Source organism: Prunus persica, chromosome G8 (genome assembly GCF_000346465.2).
Source record: "Prunus persica cultivar Lovell chromosome G8, Prunus_persica_NCBIv2, whole genome shotgun sequence".
NCBI classification, from domain to species: Eukaryota; Viridiplantae; Streptophyta; class Magnoliopsida; order Rosales; family Rosaceae; genus Prunus; species Prunus persica.
The window spans coordinates 4660258-4672218 of record NC_034016.1 but is presented as its reverse complement, the minus strand read 5'-3'; the positions used below and the strand labels follow the sequence as shown (position 1 = coordinate 4672218).

The window sequence follows — 11961 nt, the reverse complement described above, 5'->3', positions numbered from 1 at the left end:
ATGAAGGGAGTGGGAAAGGGAAGAGAAAGTCTAAGACTAATAAGAGGGAGGGTCCACCTAGTGATAAAGATTGGGAAAAAGCTGTGATATTTGTGATGTTTTTGAAAACCTTCTATGATGTAACTTTGAAAATTTCAGCTTTTTTGCATCCGACATCACACTCAACCTTCTATGACTTGATTTCCATAGATGGGGAGATTCGGGAGTTGTATAAATATGAAAAGCATGTTAGACTTTAAGGGCTCGTTTGGTACGTCGGACTGTACTGACTATTTTCCGTCGGATAGTATTAATCTGTTCCGGAGAGTACTGACTATTTATCCATAATATTATAAGGCGTTTGGTGCTGTTTCGGATAAATAGTCTGACTAAGTTATACTGTGTTTGGTGATATTCCGAATAACATCAGACCAGACTATTTTTAAAATTAAAAAAATTCTTTGATAATTTTAATGGAAATTAAGATTCAAATTACACGAATTTTTTTTTTTGGTAAGATTCATATGACAAGATTTGTTTTTCAATTGTTTTTGCCAAGATTTTTTGTTCATATAACCCATTATCATAATTGTAGTATCTCATAAAAATTCCCAACATACTCGCATACATTAATAAAAACAGTACCAAATAATGTATAATTCAAAGTGATCACATACTAAGGTGATAAAAGCAAAAGGGAAAGTTGTTCATGAACCAAACTACATCAAAGAGTGAATCACAACTCCCTCGCCCCAAGTAAGATAAGAACAAATGCTTTTTGCATAGCACCATCCAATGTCAGGAATGTTCTCTCATCACTTGCTTTCTCCAAAATTAGCCGTAGTGCCTTAATTTGGTCATTAATAGACAAGTCCATCTTTGCCAATTCAGCAGCAATGTCAGGTCTTGGTTCTGATCCTTTCACCAAACTATTAGTTATAGTTTTCAATTGGTCAACAGACTCAGAAATCATCTCACCAAATGCTTTAGCCATTTCCTTTTGAATATCAGTATCTGCATTTCGTTTGCGATGTCGACTACTTGAGCTAGCTGAGTTTTGTTGATTTGATCTTGGCAAAGAGGTAGAATGATCTGGTTCGACCTCAACTTCCTCATCATCATCATTGACATCAATGTGATGCACAGGCTCATTCATCATTTCAGTGGGAGTTGCAGACCCTCTACCAGTTGCTCGGTCCTTCCCAAATATATTCTTCAACCTATCATATATTAGACATTGTTTTCCCCTCCAACCATCAGCATCCTTGTTATGCTGCATCAAAATGAAAAAAATTAGAAATAAAAATATAAGCATAAAAAATATAAGAATTACATATTACTTAACAAGTGTACTAACCTGCACATAAGTGTTCCATGCTTCATCGCTGTCAACCTCAATGCATTTCAAAGAATCATTCCAAGCAAAACCACTTTTGTTAATCATGTCAAATATTATCCCATACAATTTTTTCCAAAATCTCATCTTGGACTCAATATGTGGGACTACCCTTAAATCAGTATTGGGAAATTTCTCAGCCAATGATTTTTCAATTTGGATCATTGTTCCAGATTTAAAGGAACCATTATCACATCGTAAACCTCGGTTGACTACATCCTCAAGTATGGTCAACAACGCTTCTTCCTCATGTGCTTTCCACACCCTTCTACTTCCTTTTGATTGACTAGATTGTCCACTCTCCATTCCTATAGCCAATATAGACAATATAATTTGCATACATATAATTAAGAAAAAAAAGTTGGAAGATCAAATAAAGTAAATACTAATTATCAAAACTAATAGTCTATTACAAGCACATCCAAATAGTCTACTATAAGAAAATATAAATAAATTATATGAACTACAACTTAATGTCTATTCCTATTCCACTCATCATACATTTGCATAGCCAGATTATTCCTCCATGCAGTCCATTGATCTGAAGGTTCAATAGTGCCAAGTACATCACCATCTTGGTTAGTTTCCCCATTTTCAGTACCATTCAATTCATTCTCCAATGGATCGACAGCCATCTCGCCACGAATAAGATTATGTAATAGGCAACAAGCTGTAATGATTTTACATTGTGTCTCAATTGGGAAAAATGTTGGACTTCGCAAGATACCCCAACGCATCTTAAGAAATCCAAAACACCTTTCAATCACATTTCTTGCAGCAGCATGCTTCATATTGAAATACTCTTCATGATTATTAGGTGCCCTTCTATTCCTCCATTCAGATAAATGATATCTTGTACCCCTGTAAGGAGCCAGATATCCTTGACCATTTGTGTACCCTCCATCCACAAGATAATAACATCCTAACAATTAAACAAAATATTATGTACCTTACCAAAAAGATAATCAAGCTTAATATTACCATAATGAAACACAAAAATCTAATATTACCTGTAGGAACTCTTAATCATGTTGGTCTACTAATTGCATCTCGTAACACCCTAGAATCTGATGCAGATCCTTCCCAACCAGGGAAAACAAATATAAATTTCATGTCAGGAGTACAAACTCCTAATACATTGGTTGCAACCTCCCCCTTTCGTGTTCGATATCTTGGTTTATCTTGTTCAGGGACACGAACCCTAATGTAAGTCCCATCCAACGCCCCCAAGCATTTCTACTCAATTAAAAAAAATAAGGTACCTTAGAAACTTAAAATATAAATATAATAATAAAATTGGCCAATCTTAATTTAATTTTATAGTACCTTAAACCATCTCCATCTATTATCGGTGCAATTATCAGGTATGGGTTCCGGCACCTTCAAAAGTCTACCTTGTAATCTTATCACTCCATCCAAGATTGAATTAAAGTACCTACTAATAGTCTCCCCCGATCGCTTAAATCTACTACTCATTGTACGATTCTTCACATGATGTGCGAGTGTATGTAAAAACATACACACTTGCTCTTCAATGGTTACTGAACCATTTGTTCTCACTCTCCCATCATCACAGACTAATTAACATAAATAATGGAAAGTTCTCCTGTCCATCCTAATTTGGTTCACACATTGTATGTCATTAATTCCTATAATGCTATCTAAATAATTTGACCGAGTTGCAATCCTGAAAAATCTTTGACCCTAATGGCATTCCGTTGTTGGCGTCGTTGTTCCAAATTGTAGTTTGTCATGAACCACATCATGCACCAAACCATGATATGCAAGAACCACAATCTAATAATAAAGTATGCCACAATCTTTCTTTCATCCATATCTAGGCATAATATAGATGAAATTTTTTCAGTAAAAGTAACCATGCATTAATTTTAGCAATATAAATAATTATGCATTGCACTAGACTACATGTAAAATTAGAATAATACAACAATAAGTAGAATTCTACACATGACAGAAGACTACAAAATACCATCCCGCTTGCATATACAGAAATATATGTGGTTTAACTATAGTACTGTTTTTATTAGAATTGTACTGTGAATATTGATCTGCATATATCTGTACTAGACATCAAAGTTTCCATGTACAACAAGAAGGAGAAAGTAGCAGGAGAACAAAAGCAATACAAGGTTCATATATTATTATGTACTTCGAGTTTTATTTATTATTATTTTTTTTGGGTTGGGTAAATCGCAAGAGGAAGGGACATATGAATTAAGGGGGTGGGAATATTGAAGATAGAATCAATATAAGGGTCAAAGTCTTTGGGAAAAAATATCAGTGGAATTTGATCACTTTCCAAGTGCCTGTTCACATAAAGATAAAGCATTGCTGTCTCTCAGACTCTGCAATTCATTCATTAATACCATGTCCAATGTTTCTTATTTGTAAAACAGGTCATTTTACGATTTAGCTTTCATTCATGCAAGTAAGCATAACCTAATTTCACAAACGAAAAATACATAACCTAATTTCCATAAAAATTTAATTAAAAAATTGAAATATATAAAGAATAGAGAAGAAGCAAGAAGAAGCATATTGGAGAGAGTAGGAGAGAGAGAGAGAGAGAGAGAGAGAGAGAGAGAGAGAGAGAGAGAGATGAATACCTGGAGAAGAGTGAAGAAAATAACCTGTGGAGAAGATAGCAGAGAAGAACCCTAGGGAGAAAAAGATGAAAAGAGCGTTTGATTTTTTTTGTAGAACGCGTGCTTAGCCGTATAATTAAGCGTGTATTATATAAACCGGAGTGTGTGGGTTGTATTAGTTAGTCAGGTAAGGAGAGTATTAAAAGCCCAACCCGTATAAAATAGTCGGGTAATTAAATAATACAAGCTGACACCAAACACCTGACGTGGATTATTCACTCCTATCCAGAGTCTAATACGGTGTACCAAACGAGCCCTAATAGGTTTATATAGTCAAAACACATACCTTGATCCGACATTGTGATAATTACTGCACAAGAACTTGATTTCTTGCTCTGGAAGGAAACTGGAATTCTGCAGCAGTATGTATTCTTGAATAGGATCACTGGTTTTAGGCAGATTTGCAGTAGGGTAGTTTCTCTATACTATCCGACTCTTGAATCTCTTCTTGATGGGATAGAATAATTTAAGAGTTGTTTGCCGTTAGCATAGGGACCTCCCTTTTATAGGCATAGTTTAAGAATCCTCCTCATCATGGATTGCTTAAACTCCTTTAACCAAAAGGATTAGGTATCTCAATCCATTTAGAGTTAGGAAATCTTAAGCACTTGTATTTATCTGAAACAGTCATATATCAAGCCTTAAAATTAAATTGATCCATGTAATCCTAATTGACATTGGACTAGTTATCCTTAAGTGATTAGAAGACCGTCTTAGAGTTTGTATTAGAATGCAAATCTTACAAAGCCAAGTCACTATGGTATCCCCTACTACAGGTATGACACTAGCTAAGCTTGTAATTATTGTAGCTCATCAAAAGCTCATTTGACCCTAAGCTAGTACGTATCCTGTAAAAGTTGTCACAATCATTAATAGGAAGATTACAACTCCGAGACACCGAACCAACTGGTTTCACACCAGGGGAACAACATCCGGTGCAACAACCTCAACAGTTTGGAAGATATCTTTTACAACTCCTATTAAAGAACGGACAACCATGGACACGCTTTTAAATAATATAGTAGCATCAACGAAGAAGAAATATGATAAATAATTAGGTGTACTTTATAAAGTGAACCCATTCTTGATGATAGGAGTTGTGATTGATCCTCAATTCAAGCTTCGCAATATGAAGCACATCTTTGATGAAATATTTGAAAATGATCCTACTTGTTATAGATTGGTGGCTCAAAAGACAAATGAGGTGAAACAACTTTTTTTGAATGTGTATGAAGTGTATAAGCCTAGTAGTAACAATATGGGTGCTACTAGTACTACCAATGAGAGTGGTAGTACTAACAATGAAACTGAGTCTTCTTATGGAGGTCATAAATGAAAAACGATGATGGAAAATTGGAAAAAAAAAAATTTAACAAGAGAATGAGAATGTGGTTCTAACATATGAAGTGGATAGGTACTTGTTGGATCCACTTGAAATAATTGATGATGAGTTTGATATACTAGGGTGGTGGAAAATAAATGGGCCAAGTATTCTACCTCGGCATCAATTGTAAGGGATGTGCTTGCAATCCCTACATCCACAATAGCTTCGGAGTCTTGTTTTAGTACAGGTGGGAAAGTGATTGACTCGTTTCAAAGCTCATTGCCTCCTAGGATGGTTGAGGCTTTGATTTGCTCTCAAAATTGGATAAGGTCCGAATATATATCTTCATTACAATATGTCCCAAGCATTGAGAAAATGGAGTTCTATGAATCAATTGAAATGGGTAATATTTTCATTTTTATAAGTATATTTGAATATGATTATTTTCTTATTTTTATGCATTCTAACTAAAATGGTTTGATTTCTTTTGTTCTTTTTTGTAGAAATTGGGAGTAAAATATCCACGGCAAGTTTGAATAAGACTCTCTCTTCTTAGTGTGATAAGGATATGTTGGAATGTGTTTTTCTTATATTTTATTTTAATTATGATTTGTTGATGACAGAACTTTATGTTAATTCTTCAAATGTTATGTAGGTTGCCTTGTTAAGGCTTTTGGAAGGTGTTTTGAATGCATCAGCGTTTTGAAAGGTGTTTTTCTTGCCTCTTATTTTAATTATGATATGTTGATGGTGGAACTTTGTGTTAATTCTTCAAGTGTTATGTAACAAGGATTCCCCCCAATCCATGACATCACCTCGTTTTGAAAGGTGTTTTTCTTGCCTCTTATTTTAATTATGATATGTTGATGGTGGAACTTTGTGTTAATTCTTCAAGTGTTATGTAACAAGGATTCCCCCCAATCCATGACATCACCATCTTCATCATCATAAGTCAACCACTCCCAATCAAGCCTAATCCTCTTTAGGCTGACCTTCTCTTATTAGATTATTGTAATTGATTCTTTATATTTACTCCATTGTATTTACTTATTATAGGTCTCTTAAACCTGTATATAATAGGTGTATCTTTCTTCTGTAAACAATCAATAAAATATACTATTTATAACAGCCTTTTATCTTATGTAGGTTGCTTTGTTAAGGCCTTTAGAAGAATGGATGCATCAACTATTTTGGAAGGATATTTATATTCTTTATGTGTATTTTTGTCACGGTTGTAATCATTCATAATTGTAATTTTGATTTCTTGCTTTATTTGTGTGTGTGTGTGTGTGTGTGTTTGTTTGTTTGTTTGTTCTTTTTTATATTGGTTTGTAAGATGTTCTATTTCCTTTACTTGGTTGGTTGGTGATTGTGTGAATTTGAGATTGATTTAGTTGTTTAGAAATTTAGATTAGAATTATGGATTTTTATGGATTATACTTGAATTTGCATGATTTCAGCATTTGAAAGAGAAAAGAAAAAATTGATTTGGGCCTGTTAATAATAACTTACTATGCATATTTAGTAGGGCTCACTAAATAAGAATGTGCTAAATAAAATTTGAAGCCCATGTTTGGTTAGATGAGGGACTAACTTAAATGGGATTGTAGAGTCCAATAATAAAAAAAGCTCCGCACTCACTCTCCTTATATAGGGAGGCTGAAACTTGGTTTGCAAAATAAGCCCTTCGCTAAATTGAACGTGCGACTCCGTCTCTCTCTCTCTCTCTCTCTCTCTCTCTCTCTCTCTCATTCACGACTCCGCCTCTCATTCGTTCAACATCCACTGTTCTTCTTCGAATTTTGACTTAGGCAAGTTTTTTTGGTCTCTCTCCCTTTGGATACCTCTCTTATTTCTTCTTCCACCTCCTTGATTTTTGCAAATTACATCAATTGTCCTCAACATTTCTTTTTCTTGCCAATCATACTTGGTTTTACTCCCATATATACCATAACTAATGGTGTTTGCATGCATGTATTATGAGAGTTGTTTTGTTGCACGATTGTTATTTCACTCAAAAGTAAAGAGTTCATGTTCCTTTTAATCTAGGTAATTTCAAAACTTGATGAGAGAATGAGGGATTTGAAAAATGAGCTCCAATCATTTGAAGGTGAAGATGTTGAAGAATACATGAGTCCTACATCAGAAACTTAACAAAATAGAAAGTCCCACATAATAAATGGTTCCACTCCTAATAACATCGAGGCCTTTTGTATAAAACCCCACATTTGCTAAACATGTGGTTAAGTTGGGGACAATATCGATGTTGCTAGTGGTGGACCATGGGTCAGTCCCTCTGAAATCTTAACATGGTATCAGAGAGGGTCGGTTGACTGGGCCTGATTAAACCCAAGTCAAACAAAAACCCCCAAATTGAATCAAAATCAAACAAACCCCAAATTTAAAAAAATTTTAAAAAAAAGTGACCGATGTGAAATTTGTTGCACTTGTGGCCCACTAAAAAGTGGCCCCATGAGAGGAGGAGTGTTGAAGAATACACGAGTCCCACATCGGAAACTTAACAAAATATAAAGTCCCATATAATAAATGGTTTCACCCCTAATAACATCGAGACCTTCTGTTTCTATTTGCATATGAAGCTGTTTGTTTTCAATTTGGGGTTATTTCACTTTCAGCAGCTAGATGGTTGGTTAAGTGCAATAATTCTTTTCTTTTCTGATTATTAAATATGGATCAAAGACGAATGTTGTTGATATTATTGTTGGAGATGTGGCATTTAGAGACCATGTGTGCTTGCACGATTCTTATGCTTATGATGCTAAAAAATATGAGAAGAAATCGAAGACTTTTATAAAGACATTCCCTAAATAACTGTTTGTTTGTTATACATGAGAATCGATTAGGCAATGACAGAGAATGTGTGAGTGAACTAAGAATGGATTTACATTTACATACGTTTGGTTTATTATGTGATTTGCTTCGCACATATGGAAGGTTAAGGAACGATGGTTTAGTGACTTTGGAGGAGCAAGCATGTATGTTCTTGCCTGTGCTTGCTCATCATGTTAAGAATCGTACTATTAGAAATAGATTTGTTCAATCAGGAAAGACTATTCGTAGGTACTTTAATTCTGTGTTGCAAGGCATTTTAAGATTACAAGGTAGCCTATTAAGAGTATCGAAACCCGTAGGTGATAACTGCACAGATCATAGATGGCAATGGTTTAAAGTATGTTTATTATACTTTGGCATTTTTTTCTATCATCTGTGCAGCATATAAACTTAATGGAAGTTTACACTTTATTTTATTTTATTTATAGAATTGCTTGGGAGCACTAGATGGAACATGCATTAAAGTGCAAGTAGCTGAAACCAAAAAACCGAGATATCGGACTAGAAAGGGAGAAATTGCAACAAATGTGTTGGTCGTTTGCTCACGTGACATGCAATTTATATTTGTGTTGCTGAGTTGGGAGGGATCCACATCCGACTATAGAATCCTTTGAGATGCCATAACTAGGCCTAACGGATTAAGAGTTCCTACCGGTAAGGCTATTAGCTAGTGTCCACTTTATAAATAATTATAAGTTTATATAATAACCATTTAGTAATAGGAATTGACTTTTATTTTTAGTTTTGGTTATTAGGTTATTATTATGAGAATGTGAAGGTAAAAACTCCTACATTGGAAAGTTGAGAAACCTAATAAAGGCTTATAAGGAGTTGAGCTACTCCTCTAATTACCAGTTAGTTTTGGGGTGAAATCTTATCTTTCTTCATGGTATCAGAGCAGGTTAGCCCGTGTATTAAAGCCCAATGGCCACAGTGCTTCACGTCACCCAATATGTGTTGTCCATGTGTCAGGCTTGAAAATTCGTCACACGTGCGGTAGCGTGTGAGAATGTGAAGGTAAAAAGTCCCACATTGAAAAGTTGAGAAACCTAACAAGGGCTTATAAGAAGTTGGGCTACTCTCCTAATTGCCAATTGGTTTTGGGTGTAACCTCAACTTCCTTCAATTATTACCTTGTAGATGGTGGGTATACAAATGGTGAGGGATTTGTTACACTATATAGAGTAACAAGGTATCATCTATCGGAATAGAGAAAAGGAAATACACATGTAAATCATCAAGAATATTTTAATATGAAGCATGCTAAAGCAAGAAACATAGTAGAACGTTGTTTTGGGTTGTTAAAAGCTAGGTGGGGTATACTAAGGAGTCCATCATTTTACCCAATAAAGACACAGTGTCGAATTATTACGACTTGTTGCCTTTTACATAATCTCATTATGAAGGAGATGTCTAGGAATCCACTAGAGCATGAAATAAATGAAATTGAGGAGATAGAAAATGTGATAGAAGGTGATATGGTTGGCACCGTTGGAGCATAAGATGAATGGACTATTTGGAGGAATGACTTGGCCTTGCAAATGTATAATGAGTGGTAAAGAAATGCGAATAACTAGCCAACTCTTGTTATTTATGTTTGTGTTCTAAGGGTGTTTAATTTTTTATGTGATTGTAATTTGTATTTGAGGCATGATAATTCAGGCTTAACAATATATTGATTGTGGTATTGTAGTCAATTTATCAATTTGTTTGCATATTTTAATTCTCCTTTTGTTTTTCAGGTTATGTGATGTACTAGAGAAGAGTCATGCTTTTAAACAAAGTTATGCTTTCTTTGCAAATTCCAATTATTGATTGTGGTATTATTTTATTTGTGCTGATTATTCTTAGGGATGAAAAGTGAAGGTAACAGTCAAAACTTTGAACAAGGAAAGAAAGGAACTAGGCGGTCATGGTCCAGGTTTGAGGAAGATGTGTTTTTTACCGTGGTAGATGAGTTTGTGGCTGCAGGCCAACGCCATGAGACTAGTAGTTTCAAATCTGGTACTATGGTCCAAATGGAGAAGGCTTTGAATATTAAATGTCATGATTCGGGCTAAAGGCATGTCCTCATATTGAACCAAAATTGAAGAAGTGGAAAAAGCAATATAGTATAATCTATGACATGATAAACACGAGTGGATTTGCTTGGAATGACATAAAAAAGTGTGTTGAGGTTGACAGTAATGATGCATGGGAGACTTATGTGTAGGTACATGATTACATTTTTGCTGTTTTTTTAACATAAAGATGTCAAGTGGGTTTGATGAGTGTTTAAACTTGCTTTTGTTACTTCTTTTACATATTGAAAATAAGCTAAGTGGTGTCTTGTTGTATCATAGCACCACAAGGAAGTAGTTGAATGGAGGAGTAAACCATTTCCTTTGTTTGATAGACTTTCTAATATCTTTGGAAATGATCGTGCTAACGGACAAGGAGCTGAAGTCCTCGCTGACATGATGTAAGAGCAAAACAATAATTAAGTTAATGCTAGTGAGAATTGTGTCTAGGATGCATCTCCTATGTCTTTAAACAAGGAAGGAAGCCAATCTATGAACAGTCAAAATAAGAGGAAAATAGCTGCAAGCTCAAGTGATGAAGAGAAAATTCTGATTGTATTGGAGAAGTGGTTTGAAGCATCTGGGAAAAAGATGCAAATGGTGATTGAGGCTTAAAAGGTAATGAAGATCGATATAATATTGCCAAAGAACTCAAGAAAATGAGATTTTCTCCTTTAGATCAAATTGCAGCACTAAAACTCATTTTGGAGATGCCATAAAATATATGTACGTTCATGTCTTTGGATGATGATATCTGTATGGGTCTTTTTATTCTAGCAGCCTGACGAATGGGCTTAGGCTGCCGAAAAAGAGAAACAAGTGAAGCTGCCCCTGTGTCTGAGTTCAAAGATCAGACTCCAAGTGTGTTTCGAAAAGGTAGCTGAGCCTTAGGAAACACCTTGGTCTTCTTCACCAATGAAACCAACAGTCGTTTATAGATAAATTCTTAGCTTGGCATGTGAAGCTTGTGGCATGGGAGCTGAGCAGTCATGAGTTTAGCATGAGAGAGAGAAAGAGCTACGATTTCCAGAAGAGAAGATTGGAGGAGATGGAGGAATATGGCTCGAAATTGCAGGGGTTTCAGGGATGAGAGATGATGATTGCTCTCTGGATGTGTGTTTATGGAAAGAGAGGAAGAAGATGGAAGCATGTTTGGTTTTAGCATATTTCCAGTAGCTTGACGAAAGCTTCGTCAAGCTCCTGGGTGATTTGACAGAAAAGAAAATGGGAAGTAATGGAAGAACAAGGCTTGAAATCGAAGGGTTCCAGAGATGAGAGATGATGCTTGCTCTCTCTGGATGTGGGTTTTGAAAGAGAGAAAGGAGGAAGATGGAAGAACAAAGCATGAAATTGAAGGGTTCCAGAGAGGATGCTTGCCTTTGATGAATTCTCATGGTTGCTGGGAGGCTTGCAGCAACCAGGTGAGTCTGGGTAGGAAGTAGCTCCTTTTATAGGCACTGAAAACCTTAATTTTATCAAGCCACCCTCTCCCCTTTTCCTTCACTTTCTTCCATTCCATCTTATTTGGTAAAACTTCCCTAGCCTGAGCATATGGGCATGAAGCTTTTTGGAGTTCCAAGGTCCTTAGGCAGCTGGACTTCTCCATGTGGGTGAGGAGCCACCCACTTTTGTTTCTTATTTTCTTACCAAAACTTGAAGATGAGAGAATGGGTAAAGGTGCTA

General features: G+C 35.5%; 1 protein-coding gene across 1 annotated transcript; it reads right to left on the bottom strand.

Annotated features, from left to right (window-relative positions):
• On the bottom strand, positions 716–1681 carry LOC109950792. The gene is made up of 2 exons (XM_020570915.1): positions 1337–1681; positions 716–1252 (listed from the first exon to the last, which is right to left on the bottom strand). Exons 1-2 carry the CDS (start codon positions 1679–1681, stop codon positions 716–718), a joined length of 882 nt encoding a protein of 293 aa, XP_020426504.1.